The 24,436-nt window shown below is 38.8% G+C and overlaps 1 protein-coding gene across 3 annotated transcripts in view; it reads left to right on the top strand.

Annotated features, from left to right (window-relative positions):
• LOC123312511 (ras-like GTP-binding protein RhoL) overlaps nt 1-24,436 on the top strand; it is a 340,108-nt gene that overhangs the window by 192,658 nt on the left and 123,014 nt on the right. For 2 of the 3 annotated variants that reach the window (XM_044896976.1, XM_044896977.1), the window contains exons 3-4: nt 20,687-20,801; nt 20,867-20,987. In XM_044896976.1, coding sequence (XP_044752911.1) covers nt 20,687-20,801; nt 20,867-20,987 — 236 coding nt within the window. The remainder of the gene's footprint in view (nt 1-20,686; nt 20,802-20,866; nt 20,988-24,436) is intronic. The other variant, XM_044896978.1, reaches the window with a different exon arrangement.

The raw sequence follows: 24,436 nt of genomic DNA, 5'->3' as shown, positions 1-24,436 counted from the left end.
TCGTGAACTTATCTAATTCCTCTGTGATTCCAGAAATTCCTTTTTGGTTTCAGCTTTCTTGACGGTTTTCTTCTTTTCCATCTTCTTTTCAAACTTCTATATTTCTTTCTCTGCTTTTGTTGTAGTTCCCTGGGGTTTTTTCACTCCCGAAGTGTTTTGGGCTGTCTTCGGAGTGTTTTGAGCTGGCTTCGAGGTGATTTGAGTTAATCTTGGCGATCTCCTGGTCTTTTTCGTGACCAATTTCCATTCGCTACATCCCTTGTAGCTGGCTGGATGACTTTGCTTTCCACAAAGGACGCAAGAATCATTACGTTCGTCATTCTCCCTGTTAAGCGTACATTCCTTGGAGCTATGATTACCGGAGCATTTGACGCACTTCCATGGCAATGTGCATTTGCTCTGGGCATGTCCATACCGTTGACAGCGATAGCACTGTCCAGGCTCTGCTGTCTTTCTCTTTGGTTCGACAACACAATTCATGTTGTACATCCTCTTGATTTCGAAGATGCCCTTATTCTGGGATTTCACCAGTAGTAAGGGCATTGGCTTCTTAGAAATACCGTTGACAGCGATAGCACTGTCCAGGCTCTGCTGTCTTTCTCTTTGGTTCGACAACACAATTCATGTTGTACATCCTCTTGATTTCGAAGATGCCCTTATTCTGGGATTTCACCAGTAGTAAGGGCATTGGCTTCTTAGAAATACCGTTGACAGCGATAGCACTGTCCAGGCTCTGCTGTCTTTCTCTTTGGTTCGACAACACAATTCATGTTGTACATCCTCTTGATTTCGAAGATGCCCTTATTCTGGGATTTCACCAGTAGTAAGGGCATTGGCTTCTTAGAAATACCGTTGACAGCGATAGCACTGTCCAGGCTCTGCTGTCTTTCTCTTTGGTTCGACAACACAATTCATGTTGTACATCCTCTTGCTTTCGAAGATGCCCTTATTCTGGGATTTCACCAGTAGTAAGGGCATTGGCTTCTTAGAAATATTCGAGGTCATAAGGATGACCTCGACATCAACGATTCCTTGATCCTTGAGGTTCTCAAGGATCGTAGGAATGTCTGCATCTATCGGTAGGTATCTTACTACCGCGTAAATTCTCTTCTCCTCCTCTCGTTGGAGAGTGTAAAACTCTATTGATTTTTTGAAGGAATTCATTCATCTTTCGGTGATCTTGGGAGGTTTGTGGGACGATCCTAATGCCGTCCTTCACTGTTGTTCACGACGCTCTTCTTATTGAGCTCTTCATTTGACGAAGAGCTGTCTTTTCTCACACGTTTGGCGGGGGGTGAGGGGGATTTGGTTTTGAAGGGTTTTGACCACCTCAATCGTCTCCTTCTGCGCCTGGAAAGTCACTTCCTGGACACTTTTCGACACTGCTCCCTGTATCAGCACTTGGGAGTATGGATTATCCTTCTTACTTTCATGCACCTCAAGTCGTTCCCTGAGATTTTTTATCTCGGCCACTAAACTAGGCACACACCTATCTAACTCACTTACTCGCGAGATTTTCATTTTCTTCCTTCAACATCTCGTGATTACGTTCTAAGCCAACGTTTGCGATTTCTAACTCGTCTTATTTCATTACAGAATCGCAGTCCGAGTGGTCAGACATTTTAAAATCTAATTTATACTCACTATACTACTCAAAGCAATTTGAAATAAAATTCTTCAAGACCTAAATGAATGCATAAAAACAAAACGACTCACCAAAAATTTTCTACGCTGTGAGAAAAATCAGGAAACAGATACGAAAAATAAGCTCACCTGATGCTTTCTTCAGAACCAACGATCTAGACCTGGACCCTGGCAGATGAACACCAACTTTGAAAATTTTAACGAATTAAAATTCACATACACGTATAGAACCTACCTATACAAACTTCACAGACGAACCGAGTTGTTTTTTATTTTTTTTTGGTGTAGCAGGGGGAAAATCTGCAAGACAGACGAACCACCCTCTCCTGAGGGGGAACAGTGTGGGGTTTCTCACTCTCCTGAGCTCGAGACCCACTAAAAACCCTCAACTGCTTCTTGAATTTTGGTTCCGGGCATTTGCCTATAAACCGTTCATCTCTTGGTCGGTTTTCTTCTCGCACTCTACGTGCTGGGATTTATGTGTTTATCCTCTATTGGATTAATACTTTATTGAATTTTTCAATAAGTTTCTGTTGTTATTTTAATCTCTTTTTAATTGATGTCTTCCGTTATGGTTTCCCATTTCAGGTCCTTATAAATCTGTCTATTCCTGACAAACCAGGGTGCATCTATTGCACATCGTAGCAGTTTGTTTTCAGTGGCCTGAATTCTTTTGATATGGCTCTTTGCCGCCAAACCCCAGGCAACTGATCCATAAGTCAGTTGAGGCCTAACAACGGCTTTGATTATCTTCAATTTTGTCTCTTTCGACATGTGGCTTCTTCTTCTTCATTTGGCTTCATTTTTCCAGTCGATTTCTTCGCCGTCAACATCCAGTTTCGTTGTGGGTCGCAGTCTTCTCTTCTGTAGTAATATTGCTTGGCTCTTTTGTCCATTGAGCTTGAATTTCCAGTTTATGCACCAGTCATTTGTTTCGTCAATCGTCTCTTGTAGAACTCGTTCTATTACTTCTGGGTTGCGGTGTCGAGTTGCTATGCCTGTGTCGTCAGCATATAACGTTAGCATGGTTCTTGGATTTTTCGGAATATCGTGGCATCGTGGATGTATATGTTGTACAGAAGTGGCCCAAGTACTGATACTTGGGGTACTACAGCCTCTATATCTCTTGTTGAGGAGCATTCTCCTCCCACTTTCACGTAAAATCTTCTATTTTTGAGATAATTTCTGATCAACTTGCATATTTTGATCGAATATACAGCACATCTCATCTTATATATTAATCCTTCATGCCATACTCTGTCGAATGCTCTGGCGACGTCTAGTAAAACAAGACCTGTAGCTTGTTTATTTTGGATTCCCTCTGTTATGTACTGTGTGAGCCTTAATAATTGATGTTCTGTTGAATGCTCTCTTCTGAATCGGAACTGTTCTGGTGGTATTAGTTTCAGATTTTCGGTTTCCTCATTTAGCCTCGTGGCGATAATTCTTTCTACTACTTTTCCTAACGCCGACAGTAGACTTATCGGTCTGTAGTTTTGTGGAAACTTCTTCTCTTTGAATGGTTTATTGAATACTATGACTTCTGCTGTTTTCCATTTTTCTGGGTAGTGTTCTGTCCTCATAATTCCATTCGCGATATTTGTTAGAGCGGCTATACCTTTTCTAGGTAATTTCTTTAACATAACATTCGTTATTTTATCGCTTCCGGGAGCTCATTTGGCGATGTTGGCTTGTCTATTTCAGCAGTCGCTGGTAATTCATCCATTTCTTCATCATTTTCTTCAACCAGTTCTTCCAAATCTTCATTATCGTCGTCTATCCTGTAATTTATTCTCGATTCTCGTTCGATCGAGTCCGCCAATGCATCTGCCTTATCAGTATTGGTATACGCCATTCCCCTTTCTCCGTGTAGGGGTGGAATTTTAGTCTTTTCTCCTCGTAGGCTTTTTTGCATTCTCCATGCAGAATGATCGATTGTATTCAGTTCTTGAACCTTTTTGTTCCATCTGCTTGTTCTTAGATCTTTCAGGGCTTTTATCAGAACTTGGCTATGTCGGTTTAGGTTCCTTCTATTCAGATCATTTTTATTCATCCTATATATTCTTCTGAGTCTTCGATTTTCTTGTATAAGATCTTTTACTTCTTTAGGCGTATCGCCATGCGGATGACTTGGTGCTGGTGTCTTCACTCTTCTCGTGCTTTTTTCGTAAGCTTTCAATATGATCTCTTCCAGTTTATCAACCGCACATTCCATATCGTCTGGAGTGCTTGTTGTTGGAATTTCTGTTATTTCCGATTGTATTAAATGGCTGTATTTAGCCCAATTGGTATATTCTCTTATTTCCAGCAGTTTTTCTCTTGGTTCTTCTCCAATTGTCAATTCCACGGGATTGTGGTTTGAGGTTCCATCTTCCAAAGTTTCAATCGAGAATTCTTGAGTTATATTTTTCAATGTCGGTAGCTCTGGTCCAATCACTATGGTATTTTGTTTTTCGGCGAAATCCTTGAGTTTTTTGCCATTTCTATTCTCTGTTATGCTGTTCCATAATGGGAATTTACAGTTGAAATCTCCGATGGAGATTTTCGGGTTTGATCCTTCCAACATGTTGTTTATCTTTTCTTCCAATAGATTGTTTTGTGGTGGCTTATACGCCGAGGTTATTTCGACTCTTTGCCAATTTAATTCGGCAACAATCGTCACTTTTTCTGTTTTTCCTTGTGTTTCGTCGGATCTACTTTTAAAGTAGTGTTTCAGATCTGTTTTCACCAATATTGCTACTCCTCCTCCGGTGTTTGTGATTCTGTCACATCTATATGTTTCATAATTCATGAAATTCAGTCGTCTGTTCCGGTTTATTCTTGTTTCCTGTAGGGCTATAATATCAGGTTGTCTTTCTGATATTATTTTTTCTATCTCGGCTTTCCGAGTGTTGATCCCGTTTATGTTCCACGAGATTATCTTGAGGGATTTCTTCCTAATATCCGTGAGGTCCATTAATTCAGTTTACTAAATAATGCTTGGAGTTTTTTCTCCATTTCCCTCTCAATTTTCAACATTATCTTTTTGAAAATTTTTTCCGTGAAGATATCTAAATCATCGGCTGATTCAGATATCTTTCTCTTCTCCTGTTGACTGTTCTCAGCCTGTTTCATTGTAAGCTTCTTCTGTCCTTCTTGTTTCTGAACGGGTTCTGGAGTCTCCCTCTTCTTTTCCTGCTCTGTAGGTTGGGTCTTCGCTACTTCCTGAATTTTTTGTTCAGAAGTTGTTGTTTTTGTTACCTTCTTCTTCTGTTCAGCTGATTTTCGGGAATTCTTCTTTCTGGTCACCAACTTGAACCCGCTACATCCTTTGTAGCTAGCTGAATGGCCCTCTTCTCCACATGAGACACATGTGGCATTTCTCTCTTCACCTTTTCTGGTGAGTGTGCAGTCATTGCTTCTTTGACTTCCTGAGCACTTCACGCATCTCCACGGGAAGGAGCATTTGTTCTGTGCATGTCCGTACCTTTGGCACCTAAAGCACTGGCTTGGACTTTCAGGCCTCTTTTTGTGTTCAACCACAATACAGAGGTTGTAGAGTGGCTTCACTTCGAAGATTTCCTTCTTCTGGGTTTTAACCAGGTAGAGAGGTATGGGCTTCTTCGTCTTGTTCGATGTCATTCTGGACACCTCAGCGTCTGATATTCCCTGGAATTTCAGGTCGTCCTTAATCAACGCAAGATATATGCCTAATGAAGGCATATATGCCTAATGAAGGCATATATGCCTAATGAAGGCATATATCTTCTTCTCCTCCTCCATTTGGTAGCTAAAAAATTCTTTACCACGCTGCTCGAAGAATTTTGTGATTTTTCTAAAATCATCTACGGTTGACGCGATGATTTTTATACCGTCTTTAACTACAGTTTCGCGGTTGTAGTTCATCCTTTTTGTGTAGAGAGCTTTAGATATCTCTACCCAATCTGAGGTGCCCATCATCGTGATGGGTGGAATTTTATTTCTTTTAGGCACTTCCGTTGCCTTCTTGACAGTCTCCTTATCAGAAGAGGAGCTTTCTTTTCGCGCGCGTTTAGTTGGGGGCGCGTTTGGGGCCTTCGCAACCTGCCTTGAATAATTTTTCCTTGTTTCGGGTTTTGAAACAATTCCTTTAAGGGAATTATTTTTGGAACCCGCTACCGGCTTTGTGATTGCGGCGTAAGTGGGTGACTTCGGCGTAAGTGGGTGATTTCGGCGTAAATGGGTGATTTCGGCATATTATTGCGGGTCATTTCCTCCCTCAAGAGGCGCATCTCACCGACCAACTGTGACACAGTTCAGGTCAGTTTGACTATTTGAGCTTTCAACTGCCCATTTCCTTCTCTGAGCTTTACAAGCTCCTCGTGTTCGCCTTCGCTGAATTCTTCAGCATCGGTCGCTTCCATGTAGGAACCCTCATTATCTGAGGTTTTCGACATGGTTTTATACTCAAAAATCTCAAAATATCAAACAATTTGAAAATAATAAAATATTCAGAAATCTTCACTGAAATGGTTTATTATAAAACTATGGTATAAAGCCGAAAGTTTTCTACGCTATGAGAAAAATCAGAAAAAAAAAGATACGAAAAATAAGCTCACCTGATGTTTTCTGCAGTACCAACGAAAAACAAATTCTGGACACTGAGGATGAACACCAACTTTGAAAAATTTAACGAATTAAAATTCCGATAACAAATATAGAACCTACACAAACTTCACAGTCGACTTTCTCTCCCGCTTTCTCTTTTATAGCACTAGGAGCACTATAGCACGTCTTCTTTTGTCAAGCGAATGACTCGAAGTGAACCGAGTTGCTGACTACTCCACAGATTCTTTTTTTTTTGTAGCAGGGGGAAAATCTGCAAAACAGACGAACACACCCTCTCCTGAGGGGGAACAGTGTGGGGATTCTCACTCTCTGAGCTCGAGACCCACTAAAAACCCTTAAATGCTTCTTCATAGGTTCCGGGCATTTTGTCTATTAACCAGTTGACTCTTATGGTTTCTGGACTCTCACACGATCATAGTCGTGTTGATAGTTGTATGCTGCCTATAGCTTTTATAGTCTTCTTTGGTTACATTTAAATCTCTCGGTCTTCGGTGGTAGGTTCTTGACCTTCTGCTTCTTCCGTTGGATCGTAGTCGACTAATCTTCGTAGTTCCTCATTTGGATGTTGTTTGGCTTTGTCGAATATCCTTTCCGCCTTTCTCTTCATAAATTCTGTAACTGGTTCCCATTCCAAGTCCTTGTAGATTTGTTTGATCCTAACAAACCAGGGTAAATCCATCGCCATTCTAAGGAGTTAATTCTCAGTGGCCTGTATTCTCTTGTTGTGGGTCTTGGCTGCGAAGCCCCATGCCGCCGATCCATATGTGAGTATCGTCAACTTGATGTTCTTATTCATATGACTTCTTCTGCCTATGAGTGGATAAAGTTTACTCATTGCGGCTTTTGTTTTATCAACAGCCCATTTGATGTGGTTTTTCCATGTAAGTCCTCTGTCAAGCGTCAGTCCTAGGTATGTTGCTCCATTTTTCCATTCAACCTCTTCTCCATCAACTTCAAGGTCTTCTTCCATCCTCAATCTTCTCTTTTGCAGTAATATTGCTTGAGTCTTTCTTCCATTGATTTGGATTTTCCATTTGATGCACCATTTGAGTAATTCATCTATGGCTTCCTGCAGTCTCCGTTGTATGATCTCTGGGCGTCGATGTCTGAACGCTATTCCTATGTCATCTGCGTACAGAGGAGCATATTTCTAGCATTCTTCGGGATATCATAAACGTATATTACGTAAAGCAGAGGTCCAAGTACCGATCCTTGAGGCACTCCCGCTTCCAATTGTCTGGTTTGAGAGGTTGCTCCATCTATCTTCACTTAAAAGTTTCTATTCCTCAGATAGTTCCTTATAATCTTGCATAGCTTGGTCGAATATCCTGCTTTTTTCATCTTGTATATTAGGCCTTCGTGCCATACTCTATCAAAAGCTCTCTCGATATCCATCAGAACTAATCCTGTGGCCTGTTTGGTCTGCATTCCTTCGGTGACGTATTCTATGAGCCGTAGTAATTGGAGTTCAGTCGAATGTTCTCGTCGAAATCCAAATTGTTCGGGTGGAATTATCTTCAACATTTCTGTTTCCTCATTCAGCCTTTTGGCGATAACTCTCTCGACGATTTTTCCTAGTGCTGATAGTAGGCTGATTGGTCAATAATTTTGAGGAAATTTCCGTTCCTTTCCAGGCTTGTTGAAAACTATCATTTCTGCAGTTTTCCATCTCTTTGGGTAGTATTCGGTCCTCATCACTCCGTTTGTTATATTCGTCAAGGCTGCTATTCCTTTTCTATGCAATTTCTTCAACATATAATTCGTTATCCTATCTTCTCCCGGTGCTTTCCGGTTTTTCAGTTTCATTATGATCTCTTTGATTTCTGTTGGTGAAGCCTGTTTTGGAATGATTTCGGTTTCCGGTGGTTCCATCATCAACTCTTCGTTTGCCTCCACTTATTCTTCTAGATCTTTATTGTCATCATCATTTCTGTAGTTCATTCTGGCTTCTCTCTCAATTGAGTCGGCAAGTGCTTCGGCTTTTTCAAGTCTCGTATATACCATTCCGTTTGCTCCATGCAGTGGAGGTATAACTGTCCGTTCTCGTCGTAAGCGTTTTTGCATTTTCCAAGCCGAGTGATCTTTTGTATTCAGTTCACTCAATCTCTGGTGCCATCTGTTATTACGCAGTTCTGTTAAAGCATTTTTTAATATCTGACTATGCTTCTTCAGTTTCTTCTTGTCTTCTTCTCTTTTTGTTGTTCTGTAGATTTTTCTGAGTCTTCTGTTCTTTTTTATAAGTTCCTTTATATCCCTTAGCGTATCTCCATGTGAATGTTTCGGAATTGGTTTCCTTATTCTCTTGGTGCTTTCTTCATAGGCTTCTTTTATTTGATTTTCCAATTTTTCAACTGCTTCATCTAATTCATCCCGATTGTTTATTTGGGGAAATTCCGTGATTTTCTCCTGAAGTAAATTCTTATTAGGAAAGAAAGAATATATTGGGAGTGTTGGACACTGTTTATTATCTATTGTTCACTACGTAACAATGCCGACGTTTCGGAACAAATCGTTTCTTTTTCAAGGCTAGTTACGAGAACAATATTGTACGCTTTTCAAAAACATTAGGATCTAACAAAGAAATCAAAATCTTTTGGAGAGCAGACATACAATCCCATCACCTTATCAGTTTCTATATTTATGACATAATATTCTTATATTTCTCCCAGTCTGTGCGATCCTTGGTTTGTGTCTCTTCTTCGTTTCTTGGGCCATGTCCCACTATGAATTCTATGGGATTGTGGTCTGAAGTTCCGTCTTCTATTGTATCAATGGTGATTTCTTCAGTGATGTCTTTCATTACGACAATGTCCAGTACATCGGGTAGTCCATTTACTCTTGGTATGTAGGTCGGTATATCAGGTCCTATCACAACTGCATTAAGTTTTTCAGCATAAATCTTCAGTCTTCTTCCGTTGGTATTTTCCACCCTACTGTTCCATTCCTGCGATTTGCAGTTAAGATCACCAATTATGATTTTCGGGTGTCTTCCTTCTAGTAGCATTTTTAGATCCTCTTCCAGCATGTCCTTATTCGGTGATTAATAAGTCGAAATAATCTTCACTTGTCCTCGATGCTTTTTTGACGGTTTTTGCCTTTTCCGTCTTTTTCTCTGGTTTCTTCGTCTCTTTAATTGCAGTTTCCTGGGGTTCCTTCACTTCCGAAGAGTTTTGGGCTGGCTTCGGAGTATTTTGTATGCATCCCTTGTAGCTGGCTGGATGTCCTTGCTCTCCACAGAGAACACAAGAAGCATTTCGCTCCTCGTTCTCCCTGGTAAGCGTACACTCCTTGGAGCTGTGATTACCGGAGCATTTCACGCACCTCCAAGGAAAAGTGCACTTACTTTGGGCATGTCCATATCGCTGACAGCGATAACATTGTCCAGGCCCGGTCGTCCTTCTCTTAGGTTCAACAACACAGTTCATGTTGTAAAGCCTTCTCACCTCGAAGATACTTTTATTCTGGGTTTTAACCAGCAATAAGGGCATCGGCCTCTTTGTTATATTTGAGGTCATCCTTATGACCTCAGCATCGACGATCCCTTGATCCTTGAGGTCGTCAAGGATCGTCGGGATATCTGCATCCAGCAGTAGATATCTCACTACCGCGTAGATTTTCTTTTCTTCCTCCCGTTGAAGAGTGTAAAACTCCCTATTCATTTTATGAAGTAAGTCCATCATCCTTCTGTGATCATCGGCGGTTTGTGGAACGATCCTTATACCGTCCTATACTGTCGTCTCTTTGGTATTTAATACCGTTTCGCATCAAGGCGTTTGAAATTGAAGTCCATTCCGACGTACCTCTCAGGGTGACGGGGGGGATTTTTTCTTTCCTCTCCTCCACTGGAGTGGTTTTCTGTTGGGCTGGGGTTTCCAAGACTCTTTTTTTGTTCGAGTCTTCATTGGACGAGGAGCTATCCTTTCTCACTCTTTTGGCGGGTGGGGAAATTTTGTTTTGAGGGGTTTTGATCACCTCCGGTTAGGTCACTTCTTGGACATTTTTCAAAACAATGTTCTTTTTGAGTGCTTTGGAGTAAGGACTTTCCTTATTTCCCTTCTGCAACTCTAGCCTCTCCCTGAGATTTTTAATCTCAGCAACTAAGCTAGATACGCATCTATCTAGCTCATTCACCCTCGCTTTCAAACTTGCGTTCTCCTCTCTCAAAATATCGTGTTCGGACACGACATAAGCGATTCCTAGCGCGTCTTTTTCCGTTACGGAATCGCAGTCCGAATGGTCAGACATTTTAAAATCTAATTAATAATTACTTTGCTACTCAAAGCAATTTGAAATAAAACTTTTCAAGACAAAAAAGAAAAATATATCTCATGCATAAAAACAAAACGACTCATCAAAAATTCTCTACGCTATGAGAAAAATCAGAAAAAAGATACGAAAAATAAGCTCACCTGATGTTTTCTGCAGTACTAACGAAAAACAAATTCTGGACACTGAGGATGAACACCAACTTTGAAAATTTTAACGAATTAAAATTCCAATAACAAATATAGAACCTACACAAACTTCACAGTCGGAATAAAATATTCCGTAGCTTTGTTAGTGGGCACTTTTACCTCGACTTTCTCCTCCGCTTTCTCTTTAATAGCACTAGGAGCACTATAGCACGTCTTCTTTTGTCAAGCTTTTTTTTTTTTTTTAATAGCAGGGGGAATCTGCGACCGTGAAAACACGGGGCTCTATCTCTCGCCCAGAGGAACCCATTTCTAGGGAACACTGTGGGGCTACTCACTCTCCTGAGTTCGCGACCCACTAAACCTAACCTGCTTTTTATTGGTTCCGGGCATTTGCCTATAAACCATTTATCCCTTAATCGGTTAATTTCTTCTTGCACATTGTCGTGCTAGGGTTTTCATGTTCGTCCATTTCGGATATCTCTTCTTAGTATAGTTTTAATAAGTTTTCGAACTCATTTTAATCTCTCCTCAATTGATCTCGCGGTCTCCTTTTGTAAATTCTCATTCTTCTTCTGTCTTCCTCCGGATCGTAGTCCACTAGTCTCCTGAGTTCTTCGTTTGGATGTTCCTTCGCTGTTTCGAATAACTTTTCAGCTTTCCTCTTCATAAATTCGGTGATGGTTTCCCACTTCAAATCTCGATATATCTGTTTGTTCCTGACAAACCAAGGCGCATCTATGGCACATCGTAGTAGCTTGTTTTCTGTTGCCTGAATTCTTTGTATATGGCTCTTTGCCGCGAATCCCCAAGCACCTGATCCATAAGTCAGTTGCGGTCTAGCAACGGCTTTGATTATTTTCAATTTTGTCTCATTTGACATGTGGCTCTTTCTACCTATCAGCGGGTAGAGCATATTCATCGCTGCCTTGGTTTTGTCAACGGCTTGTTTGATATGGCTTCTCCATGTTAGACCTTTGCCTAGGGTGATACCTAAATATTTCGCTTCGTTTTTCCATTCGATTTTTTCTCCATCTACCTCTAGATTTGTTGTAGTTCTTAGTCTCCTCTTCTGCAGTAATATCGCTTGGCTCTTTTGTCCGTTGAGCTTTATTTTCCATTTAATACACCAGTCATTTATTTCATCTATAGCTTCTTGTAATATTCCTTCTATGATTTCTGGCTTGCGATGTCGCATTGCGATTCCTGTGTCGTCGGCATATAGTGTCAGCATAGTCCTTGGAGATTTTGGTATATCGTGAATATATATGTTATACAGTAACGGCCCAAGTACTGACCCTTGAGGCACCCCTGCTTCCATATATCTGGTTGTGGAGTTTTCTCCTTCCACTTTCACGTAGAATCTTCTGTTCCTCAAATAATTCCTAATCAACTTGCACAGTTTCATTGAATATCCAGCATATCTCATTTTGTAATTCAATCCTTCATGCCATACTCTGTCGAATGCTCTGGCGACATCTAGTAGTACAAGACCGGTTGCTTGTTTATTTTGGAATCCTTCTGTTATGTATTCTGTGAGTCTCAGTAATTGCTGTTCAGTTGAGTGGTCTCTTCTGAATCCGAATTGCTCTGCTGGAATGAGATTCAGATTTTCAGTTTCTTCTGTAAGCCTCCTAGCGATTACCCTTTCTACTACTTTTCCTAGGGCGGACAATAAACTTATCGGCCTGTAGTTTTGGGGGAATTTTTTATCTTTGCCTGGTTTGTTGAACACTATGACTTCTGCAGTTTTCCACTTTTCCGGATAGTGTTCAGTCCTCATTATACCGTTTGCAATATTTGTGAGAGCAGCTATACCTTTTCTAGGTAATTTCTTCAACATAGCATTCGTTATTTTATCACTTCCGGGAGCTTTTCTATTTTTCAAGCTTCTGATTATCTCTTTTATTTCAAATGGAGAAGTTGGTTTTTCTATTTTGTCGTCTACTGGTGGTTCGTCCATTTCTTCTTCGTTGTTCTCTACAAGATCTTTCAGCTCGTCATTATCGTCATCAGGTCTGTAATTTATTCTCGATTCTCTTTCTATCGAGTCCGCCAGTGCTTCTGCTTTATCAATATTCGTATATGCCATTCCTCTTTCTCCGTGGAGAGGTGGTATTTTAGTCTTTTCTCTTCTCAGACATTTTTGCATTTTCCATGCAGAATGATCGATAGTATTTAGTTCTTGAACTCTTTTGTTCCATCTATTTGTTCTCATGTCCTTCAGGGCATTTTTTAGAACTTGGCTGTGTCGGTTTAGATTTCTCTTATTTATATCTGTTTTGTTGAGCCTGTATGTTTTTCTTAGTCTCCGATTTTCCCTGATGAGATCTTTGATTTCTCTGGGTGTATCACCGTGTGGATGTATCGGTGCTGGTCTCGTTATTTTCTTTGTGCTCTTTTTGTAGGCATCTAGTATATTCTTTTCTAGTTTATCAACTGCTCTTTCTAGGTCTTCCGGTGTGTTGATTGTTGGTATTTCTGTTATCTCCGATTGTATCAGATGGCTATATTTCGTCCAATCGGTGTATTCTCTTGTTTGCATTTGTTCTCTTCTTGGCCCTTCTCCTATTGTTAATTCGATGGGGTTGTGGTTAGAGGTTCCGTCCCACAAGGTCTCTATCGAGAATTCTCTAGTGATATTTTTCATAATTGCGATATCAATTATATCTGGTAATCCATTTCCGAATGCTAGGTACGTTGGTTCTTCAGGTCCAATAACGATAGCTTCATGTTTTTCAGCTAGATCTTTCAGTTTTCTGCCATTTCTGTTTTCCATCCTGCTGTTCCATTCTGGAGATTTGCAATTAAAATCTCCGATGCAGATTTTCGGGTTTGTTCCATCTAGTAAGTTGTTGATTTCTTCTTCCAATAAGTTATTTGGGGGTCTTTTATATGCCGATGTGACTTCGACTCTTTGTCGATTTATTTCAGCAACAATCGTCACTGTTTCTATTTGTGACTCGTCAGATCTTCCTTTAAAATAGTGTTTCAGATCTCGTCTAACCAGTAAGGCAACACCTCCTCCAGTGTTTGCGATTCTGTCACATCTATATATCTCATAATTCATGATGTTCAATCGCGTATTTGGTTGTATTCTTGTTTCCTGTAAGGCTATAATATCAGGTTTTCTCTCTGATATTATTTCTTCTATCTCGGGTTTTCGAGTTCTGACCCCGTTTATGTTCCAGGAGACTATTTTAAGGGAATTTTTCCTAGTTGTATGTTCCATTATTTCAGTTTACTGAACATTCCTTGGAGTTTTTTCTCCATCTCTCTTTCAATTTTCAACATGATTTTGTTGAAAATTTTTTCAGTAAAAGTGTCTAAATCGTCGGCGGATTCAGAGTCTTTTCTGTTTTCTTTTGTTTTGTTGATCGTAGGTGTAGCTTGGGCCATTTTCGGTTGCTCCTCCTTCTGTACTGGTTTGGATACTTCTTTTTTCTTGTCGTCTACTTTGGAGGGGGTGGGCTTCTTTTTCTCCTGGACTTTTTGAGGAATCGTGCTCTGCTGAGCCGATTTCTGGCCTGTTTTCCTCTTCCTTGTAAGTAATTTGAATTCGCTACATCCTTTGTAGCTTGCTGGATGGCCTTCTTCGCCGCACAGAACGCATGTGGCATTTCTCTCCTCACCTTTTCTGGTAAGTTCGCAATCTTTTGTGCAATGATTGCCCAAACATTTGACGCATCTGTATGGAAAAGAGCACTTGTTTTGGGCATGTCCGTACCTCCGACATCTGAAGCATTGGCTTGGATTTTCTGCCCTTCTTTTTGATTCCACTACAATGCAGAGATTGTAGAGGCGTCTTATTTCGAAAATCTCCTTTCTCTGAGTTTTTACCAGGTATAAGGGTATAAACTTTTTGGTTTTATTGGATGTCGTTCTGGACACCTCGACGTCATGGATTCCTTGGACCTTTAGATCATTTTTTATTATATCTAGGTCAGCATCTATTGGGAGATGTCTTATAACTGCGTATATCTTTTTCTCTTCCTCCATCTGGTACGTGAAGTACTCCTTACCAATCTGGTCAAAATATTTTGTTATTTTGTTATTATGTTCCTGTAGTCGTCCACAGTCGAGGCTACGATCCTGATCCCGTCTTTTACGACGGTTGCTCTGTTGTAGCTGAATTTCTTCAAGTAGAGAGCTTTTGAGATCTCTACCCAATCGGCTGTACCCATCGTCGTGATGGGTGGAATTTTATCTTTTTTAGGTAACTCCGTTGCTTTTTTTGCGGTCTCTTCGTCTGAAGATGAACTTTCTTTACGCGCGCGTTTTGTGGGCGGCGCGTTCTGGGTTTTAGCAACTTGAGTTGCAAAATTTCTCTTCTTTTCCGGTTCTGGAGCTACTTCCTGTTTGGAGGAATTTTTGGGGACGGCTACCGGCTTTGCAATTTCTGCAAATGTGGGGGATTTCTGTGCCGTAATCTGTTTTGCAATTTCAGCAAAACTAGGGGATTGAGGCGCTTTATTCTTGTTAACTTCCTCTCTCAAGAGGCGTATCTCCCCGACCAACTGAGACACGGTTTCAGTCAGTTTATTTATTTGAGCCTTCAACTGCCCATTCTCTTCTTTGAGCCTTACAAGCTCCTCTACATCTCCATCGCTGAATTCTTCGGTGTCCGTAGCTTCCATGTAGGAGCTCTCATTGTCTGAGACCTCCGACATGGCTTTTTGTCCGTATTTATTTATTTATTTATTTATTTAAATATATAACATCCAACAGGCACATGCCCAATTACAGGTGTAAGTTACATGAAAAAATTATCAAAAATGATAAATAACGGAATCGCAGTCGGCAGAAAAAAAAATAAACAGCAAAAAAAATCAATTTCAATTTTCTATAAGGTAATACAATTTTCTTCTAAACTGATTTAAGGACAGAAAAAAAACATCTACTGAAGGGACATTGTTCAGGCTTCTACACATCGACAAAACAGGACTGTGAAAATGGTGCTGTGAACTTGGGACACTAATCCTAAACATTAAATTGGATCTCGATGCAAGTCTAGGCACGTTGAAATCCAGAAGAGAAAGTAACGATGTTGAGTCAATATGATTATTGATCAATTTATATGCAAAAGTAGCATCAGCAATTTCTCTTCTTTTCCTCAAACTGGTAACATTAAACTCCTTTAACAAAGACTGATGGTCCGGATGAACAGGATAGACATTATGCTTCTTAAAATACAAAAACTTCAAAAACTTTCTCTGAATAGACTCCAACGCTGTAATGTATTTATTGTGATATGGATTCCACACCACACTGCAGTATTCAAGCTTGCTACGCACTAAGCAGAAATACACTGACTGGATAGCTCTTAGATTTGAGAATTCCCTGCAGTTGCGCAATAGAAAACCCAAAGACTTAAAGGCACCGCAAATGACATTTTCGATATGAGGACTGAAAGACAGCCTGCGGTCGAACAAGACTCCCAAGTCTCTAGTTTCAACAACCCTTTTCAAAGTTTTACCCTCAATGGTATAGTCGAACTCAATAGGTGAAAGTTTTCTGGAGTAACTCATTACTTGACATTTCTCTATATTTAAAGGTAATTTGTTAGATGAACACCATTCAGACAAGCGCCGGATATCGTCCTGCAGGATGACACAATCAGCTATACTGACAATTTCCCTAAAAAATTTAAGATCATCTGCGAAAAGAAGTCTTAACGATACTAAAATATTACAAACGTCGTTGATGAATATGAGGAACAGTAGCGGCCCCAGGTTGGAACCCTGTGGAACTCCAGAACAAGCTATAAAATAATAAGATTTCACTCCCTCATATTCAACATACAACCGCCTGCCTTCCAAATAAGACTTCAGGAGCAACCGAAGTTCGACAGAAATACCGAACCTCGCCAACTTTCTCAAGAGCTGTTTATGGGACACTTTGTCGAACGCTTTGCTGAAATCAGCATAAACTACATCAATTTGCCTGTGATTATCCAGTGAGCCCGAAATGTACTGAGTGAAGGTGCAAAGATTCGTGACCGCGCTCCTCGACCGCATTAAGCCATGTTGGGACTCTGATAAACTGCTGTGCACATGTGAATAGATCAGATCGAAGAGCACAATCTCAAATAACTTTGAAAACACGGATATAAGTGTGATGGGCCTGTAGTTTCTGACATCTGCAACCTTGCCCGATTTGAATATGGGACAAACACGTGAGGTTTTCCACACTGTAGGAAACAGTTTGGATCTCAATATTATGTTGAATATAAGTGCCAATGGATGACAGAACAAACTAATATGATTTTTGACTACACTAGCGGGAACATTGTCAGGACCAATGCTCAGCCTATTTTTAAGTTTTTCGGCTGCCTTGAGTATCTGTTCGCTCGAAATCTCTTGAACATGCAGATATTTAGAGGGATCCATCAAATGATCCTCCTGATCATCAACACCGACATCCGAACCCTCATCCCCTGAACTCTTATATACACCATTGAAATAATCTGCAAAAGCATCGAGAATTGCTTTTGGGGTATCGAACCTTTTATCCCCATCAAACATTACTCCAGGAATACGGGTTTTATTATTTTTAGAATTAAAATATGACCAGAAATCGTGCGGATTTGTCACCAAACTATCTTCAGATTTTTTTATGAATTCCGAGTATGCAGAACATATTTCTCTCTTAACAACCCGTCTCATATTTCTAAAACGTTCAAGATAAAATAAGGATCTTCTTTGATTATACATTCGACGGTAATGATTTTTTTTTTTTTATATTAATGATAAGATTTTTTGTGTACCAGGATGGATACTTGCGGCTGTTACGAGTTTTGAGCGGACAGCATTCACAGAAAATACCCTGAATTTTCGCATTAAACTGTTCACAAGCTAAGTCACTATTAGAAGTTGTTGTCAAAAAGTCCCAATCCGTTTTTTGAAATAGTTCCTCAAACTTTCGGTCATCGATTTTGCGGAAATTGAAACGTTCAACACAAGAGAAAAATTTCACCTCGGATCGATAGTCGATGCCCAAATTCACAGCAAGACTCGGGTGATGCGAGTCATCCTTGATTAATGGTTCGAAGTCTTGTACTACCTCACATTTCAAATTTTCAGGTGCAAGCACCAGATCCAGCAACCTGCCATTACAGTTTTTTATGAAATTCTTTTGGGCGAAATTACAGAAGTTTACAAATGATTCATATCTGAGTACTAGGTTAGATGACTCGTTAGTTTCGTAAAAGTTTTGCAATTCAGGAATATTTAAATCACCCATAACAACGGTATTGTCGATGTGTTCGAAGCTTTCTAAAAATTCAAATAGTTCATCATATTTCATATAATTAGTTTCAGGAGGAATATACGACAAAAGTAAATGAATTGACATACTTGGCGAAATAACCAACTTAACACAAATAACATCAACAGATTGCAGAGGACATTCAACGTCGCATAATTCTGATTTATAATAATTACTGTCAATGGCAATTATAACACCACCCCCGCGACATCCGTATGATCTATCTTTACGATATACAACAAAGTTATCTGGAAATAGTTCTGAACTTAATAAGCCGTCTCTTAACCAGGTTTCGGATAATGCAAAAATTTTATAATCACTAGCCAATACATTCTTTAAAAATACATGAGTTTTGGTATTTAGTCCTCTGCAGTTCTGATAATATACAGAAGGACTATCACTGAGAGTTACACTCCACTTGCTGGATGATTTGACCGGTTTTTTTTACGTATTACTGGAACACCATTGAACTATATGAGGTATTTCGGAATAATAATGAATATTGGAAATCCTTACTACTATGTTACTATTAAGCTATGTGGCTAAATTAAATATTTTCTATACTATCAGAAAAATAAATCGACTCACCAGTGATATCCGTGGAACCAGCGATCTTGGGATCTGGACTCGACACTGAATACACTGAATTTGAACGAATTTCCGCTCTATAACACATACACTTATAGAACTTACAAAAAACTTCGGAAGTTTCGTAGACGGAATCATAAATTCCGCAGCTTCGCCAGTGTACACTTTCACCTCCGCTTTCACTTTTACGGCACTGTGACACTTCGACTTTTTCGTCCGCTTTCTCTTTTATAGCGTTTTTTTTTGTCAAGCGAATGACTCGGACTGACTGACTCCACAGAAGCTGCAATTTTGTTGACAATCGGGCTCCGCCCATCGAATATCAAACCGATTTGATCTTTCAGCAACCTAGTTGTCAACTTGGAATATCAACCTCCAACCGGCCCAGACGTTCAACTTGGTTGTCAACACGACGTGTTGACAACATGGTTGTCAACTAGGTTGACGGTATGTGGGCCGCTTAAGAGAACAACACAAGATACCAGTATCCTCTAAATGGGCACTGGTAAGGTGCTTGCTTAGGGCGCCCGGGACATTTAATCCGCCTCTTGGCGAGCGGGTTGTGCGAGTACGTGAAATAGGATGGAAGCAAAGATTAAATAATCTTTGGATGGAAGGAAACTGTCAGACGAACAATAATGTTATTACAATTTGTGCAATGTAATTCACATTTTTTTTACAACAAAATATTTATTGAGTTCGAATCTGCATCAAAATTTATTACCTTTTCGTCAAAAGTTTTTTTTCACTTGATAAACTCAATGTGTAAGTTGGCAATAGGCCTCGCAGGTAAAACTCCACATCTGATATCTCTGACCGTTTGTACTTTTAGGATTGTATTAAAATAAAATCATAAGCGCCCTCTGAGAATCGGTTCGCCGCCCTTTGAGGTTACCCAGGCACCGGGCTTGGTAAAAAAAATAAAAAAAATCAATGCCTACTTCCGAATATTAATAATAGGAATGATCACGCCTAAACGGTGAGGCAATGAATACAATAATAAGGATAAATTCAGATGCATACCACCCGCTGATTAGAATATCAACAAGTGTTACGATCTGAATTGAACTAGCCAATTTGCCATCGTCAAGGCCCCAAATGGAGTACACCCCATCGAAGAAAAGCAGATGCTGACCATGGTTTCGGTCTCATTTGACCAAATCAGAGCAAAAAAGAGAAAAAAGCTGTTTTGCTCTGATGAGGTTAAAAAAGACCGAAACCATGGTCAGCATCTGCTTTTCTTCGAAGGGGCGTACTCCATTTGGGGTCTTGACGATGGCAAATTGGCTAGTTCAATTAACTTGTTGATATTCATATCAGCGGGTGGTATGCATCTGATCTAACCTTATTATTCCGAATACTATTCTTGCAGTGAACTATTATCTATATACGTTCAATGAATGGTGCTACTTCTTCAATATATTCTTCAGTGAAAGTTTAACTGGTATCAAGTTACTGTTAAATGGTTGATCGGTATCAAAGTTTTGTGAATGTATGATGCTACCAACTGATTGATTTGTATTCATTAATTTGCTTATTTATTTCTGTAATGTGTTAGAGTAATGAAAAACAGAGTTGAACAGAATTAGAAATAATTCAAAATCTCGGCAAAAGACAATGAATATTATCACCAAAGAAAAAGAAGCAGGACCAGATTCCGAAAAAATTACATAAAAGATGGATTTTTCCGGTTCCTGTTCTCTTGTGACGAATGTGCCATGCAAAGTGAAAATTGAATTCCGTAGAATAAATTATGTAGTTTTTCATGGCAAAAACGAAATTTCTGTAAGGGATGTAAAAAATATAGATTTTGGAGCTTGAACAAACCTATATGATTTGATCGAAATCGGACCTCACATTACAGAGTTATGGCCATCGCCAATTTAGGCCAATATACATGAATCACCCCGTATCTCCGAAACTAATAGCCTTAGGTAAATTCAAAACAAGCAAGTTTTCTGAAAGACCAGGATGACCTATATTCACCATTAGGCTATGGCCAACGACTCATGAAACACCCTGTAGAAGTCAAAAACTATTAACTCTTCGTTATTTTTTGTTTTTGATACTCCTCGGTTTAATAGGGTTGTTTGGCTATGTACGTAGGTTTCGAAAATTTTCGTTTGTCCAAAGTAGTTTTGCGCATAATTATATTAGGAAGCGTATAATATGCATTACTTTTTTTTCAGGTTCGAACATTATGGTCAGAAAATATGTGTAGATGATGAAGAATATAATATGACCCTATGGGATACAGCAGGACAGGAAGATTATGAACGATTAAGACCTTTATCATATCCCAATGTACGTTTCTGTCTTAATCGTCATTGTTTGTTGGGCATAAATTTTCATCATATTTTTATTTACAGACCGACTGTTTTCTCGTCTGCTTTTCAGTGGATCAAGGACTGGCTTCGTACGAAAATGTTATCATGAAATGGGTACCCGAAGTTCGGCACTACAATCCAACAACCCCAATTATTTTAGTAGGTACGTTTCCGCATTTTCTCAACAAAATTGGTTCAAAAATTTCACTTTTTTTCGCTAGAAACAGAATCATTGCATCTTTTTTTTCAGAATTCACTAATACACATACCTTTTCAAGTTCAACTTGCTAATCAAAATCAAAATAGCATTAGTCAAAATCAAATTGACAATATCAATTTCAAACTGGCATTAATCAGAAGCAAATTGGCATTAACCAAGTTCAAATTGGCATTTATCAATTTCAAATTGGCATTTCTCAATTCAAAATTGATATTAAACATAATAAAACTGCAATTGTAAAAATCGAAGATTAACGTTCGAATGGAACTGAATCAGTTGATCAAACAGATCAACACAGCTCTTTTTCTCTGTCTATTTCGTTCAAAAATTATGAGTTTTTCCGATGGCAACATCTCGAAAAGTATACTAAGTATGTATTCGGAGTCTCTTAAATCTTTGCATACTCTGCGAAATGAGATAATTAATAGGTATACAAAGAACAGCGAACAGTAAAAAACGTTGATTCTGAAACACAATGGGAGTCTGAAATCGTCTCTTTTTTTGATAACTTTTCAAAAAACACACGATCCGTCTCTGTTATGTAAATGAAACGAAATGGTAGAATCCAGAATTTCCAGAAATTAGATAATATCGTTCAAAATATTATTGGCAAGGCAACGGTTGTTAATTGTGCAAAATTCATCGCTCATATCCAAAGACTCATTTTTTCTGCATTCGATATGGAAGATATAAATTTTTTGAGAAAATTCATTATTCTCGAATAGTTTTAATTAATTATGACGTTATTCTGTGTATATCATTCAATGAAATATTTTCATTGATACATTTCATTCCAATGAAGAACTCAAATTCAGAATTGCCAATTTGATTTTGTTAATTGTCAATTTGTAATGTATAAATGCCAATTTGAAGTTGATTAATGCCAATTTGCTTCTGATTAATGCCAGTTTGAAATTGATATTGTCAATTTGATTCTGACTGTCATTTTGATTTTGATCACTGGGGCACGTGCCCCCTCCAAGCAGCGAGATGCTAATTGATTTTGCCATAGTTAAACCTTAAAAAATGCTTCTTCAACTACTTTCATCAAGCATGCAGTTATGTGTGCCCCCCAGAACCTATGTGTCCCCCCCCCAAAATATCATTCTGGGTGCGCCAATGAACAGAGCTGGTCAGCAGTCGCTCAAAGCGTTTGTTTTGTAACAAATTACAAAATTGTAATGAAAAAAATCTTCTGATATCAACGGATCATGTTGAACTAAAAGTACTTAATTGATTTCGGAAAACATTCAACCTCAGGATAAAAAAAACCATCATCGCTGCGCTTCCTTCATGGCCCCTGTCTGAAGGTGTTTCATCGATGTTTTGTTGATCAGGCTCAAACTGCTAATCTATATGGAAATTATCCATTATTATAAACGAGAAATTTGACAATGACAACAAAGGCCCTAAGGCCACCATGCTTACACCCCTAAGGGTGTAAGCATGGTGATTTGGCCCTTGAAAGATATTTGAATGATATTGATAGGATTTGTAGGTACTTATGACGTTATGAAATCCTGAAAGTTTCATATCTCTAACTCACTTGTTTTTTGTGGAAGAGCAAATTATGTGAAAGTTACAAAAAAAAAATTATCTCAGGAACCCGTGGATTGATTGTTCCAAATTTTGTATATGTAAATAGGACTGACAGGACGGTGGCTTCTAGAAAAAAAATTAAGAGCTTCATCGGTTCAGAGGATTCGTGAAAAATTAGATTTTCATTTTTTATTTGAAATTTTAACCATGATACAATTCTGGCACAATTATGTAACAATTTTTTTGGAAACTCCGTCCCATTTTCTATGAAATCATAATATTTTCATATCGTCAAAACAGAAGCGCACGACCTAAGGTTATCTGTGGACCTAAGCGCCACATGTGATTTTAGGCGCAATCACAACAATTGTCATATGTGTACACGGATTCCAGTTGGTCACAGATGGCAAAACGGCAAACGATTCACACCATTCATACGATAACAACCGTTTAGGAGTACCAGGAGTTTTCTTCAATAATTTGAAGCAAACACCAGGGCCGTCGCTAGCCAAACTGGCGCCCTAGGCAAAGCTCTAAATTGGCGCCCTAACAGAGAAATCAACAGTAACTTGGTTATCATCCATTGTATTAGAATTAGGAAAGAAAGAATATATTGGGAGTGTTGGACACTGTTTATTATCTATTGTTCACTGTGTAACAATGCCGACGTTTCGAAACAAATCGAACAATAATATAGATAAATATAGAAACGGATAAAGTGATGGGATTGTATGTCTGCTCTCCAGGAGATTTTTATTTCTTTGTTGAATCCTAATGTTTTTAAAAAGCGTACAATATTGTTCTCGTAACTAGCCTTGAAAAAGAAACGATTTGTTTCGAAACGTCGGCATTATTACACAGTGAACAATAGATAATAAACAGTGTCCAACACTCCCAATATATTCTTTCTTTCCTAAGAGAAATCAACTTTGACAAATTGCCTAAACTGAGTGTGAAAAAATTGCATCTTTTCTAGAAAATTAAATCAGCAATGGAGACATACTCAACAACAAAAATCAGCATAGTTCCGAATTATAGTATAAAAATTCAAAATACTTTTGTTATTGATAAAAGGTGAATAATATATACAGGGTGGTAACAAATAATAAGCGAAATTTTTTAAGAGGTGATTCCTCTGCGGAAATTGAGGGGGTTTTTCGTATAAACTCATATAGCTCTTTCTTGGAAAAGCTGTATGAGAATGAGGAAAAAAATACATATCTTTTTTTCTTCGAAAGAGTTGGAGAGTTGAAGAAGTCACATCATTTTTTAGGGATCTACCAATAAGGAGGCTGCAATAGATATCAGAGCGACTTTACATCTAGATTTTTTGATTCCAAAATTGCTTTTACAGGCATTATACAAAAGTCTCATAATAGATTAGCAATGAATCGTTCTCTTGTTAACACATATCTGCAAATTGAGAAATTTTGAAAAGATCTATAGTCAAAAATGGAATAGTGGTTTCAAGTTTTACCCCTTTTAGCGAACATAACAAAATTGAAAAAATATTCATTGGGAGCCTTTTTATCGGTAATGCATGCCCACAAAATGCCATTCCTTCCAAGTTTTAACTCCTTCCATGTTTTAATTTCTTCCATTTATTTGGGTCCAAATTCCTGAACCTATTCAGCTATGAGCGAATGATGAAGAAAAAAACAAAAGCGGAGCTATATTGAAATAGATACTGTTATGTATTGAAAACATTCATATTAAATTCTAAAAATTAACGAACTATATTTTTCTTCAAACCATATAGGGCCCAAAAGTATTCCCCGGACCCTCTGAGTTGTGAAGATATTACGAATATAAAATATTGAATACATAGATGAGGATGTTCTATAAATTTTCAT

The sequence above is a fragment of the Coccinella septempunctata genome, chromosome 4 (genome assembly GCF_907165205.1).
Source record: "Coccinella septempunctata chromosome 4, icCocSept1.1, whole genome shotgun sequence".
Lineage (NCBI taxonomy): Eukaryota > Metazoa > Arthropoda > Insecta > Coleoptera > Coccinellidae > Coccinella > Coccinella septempunctata.
The sequence above is the reverse complement of the archived record's forward strand: the minus strand, read 5'-3'. Positions and strand labels throughout refer to the sequence as shown.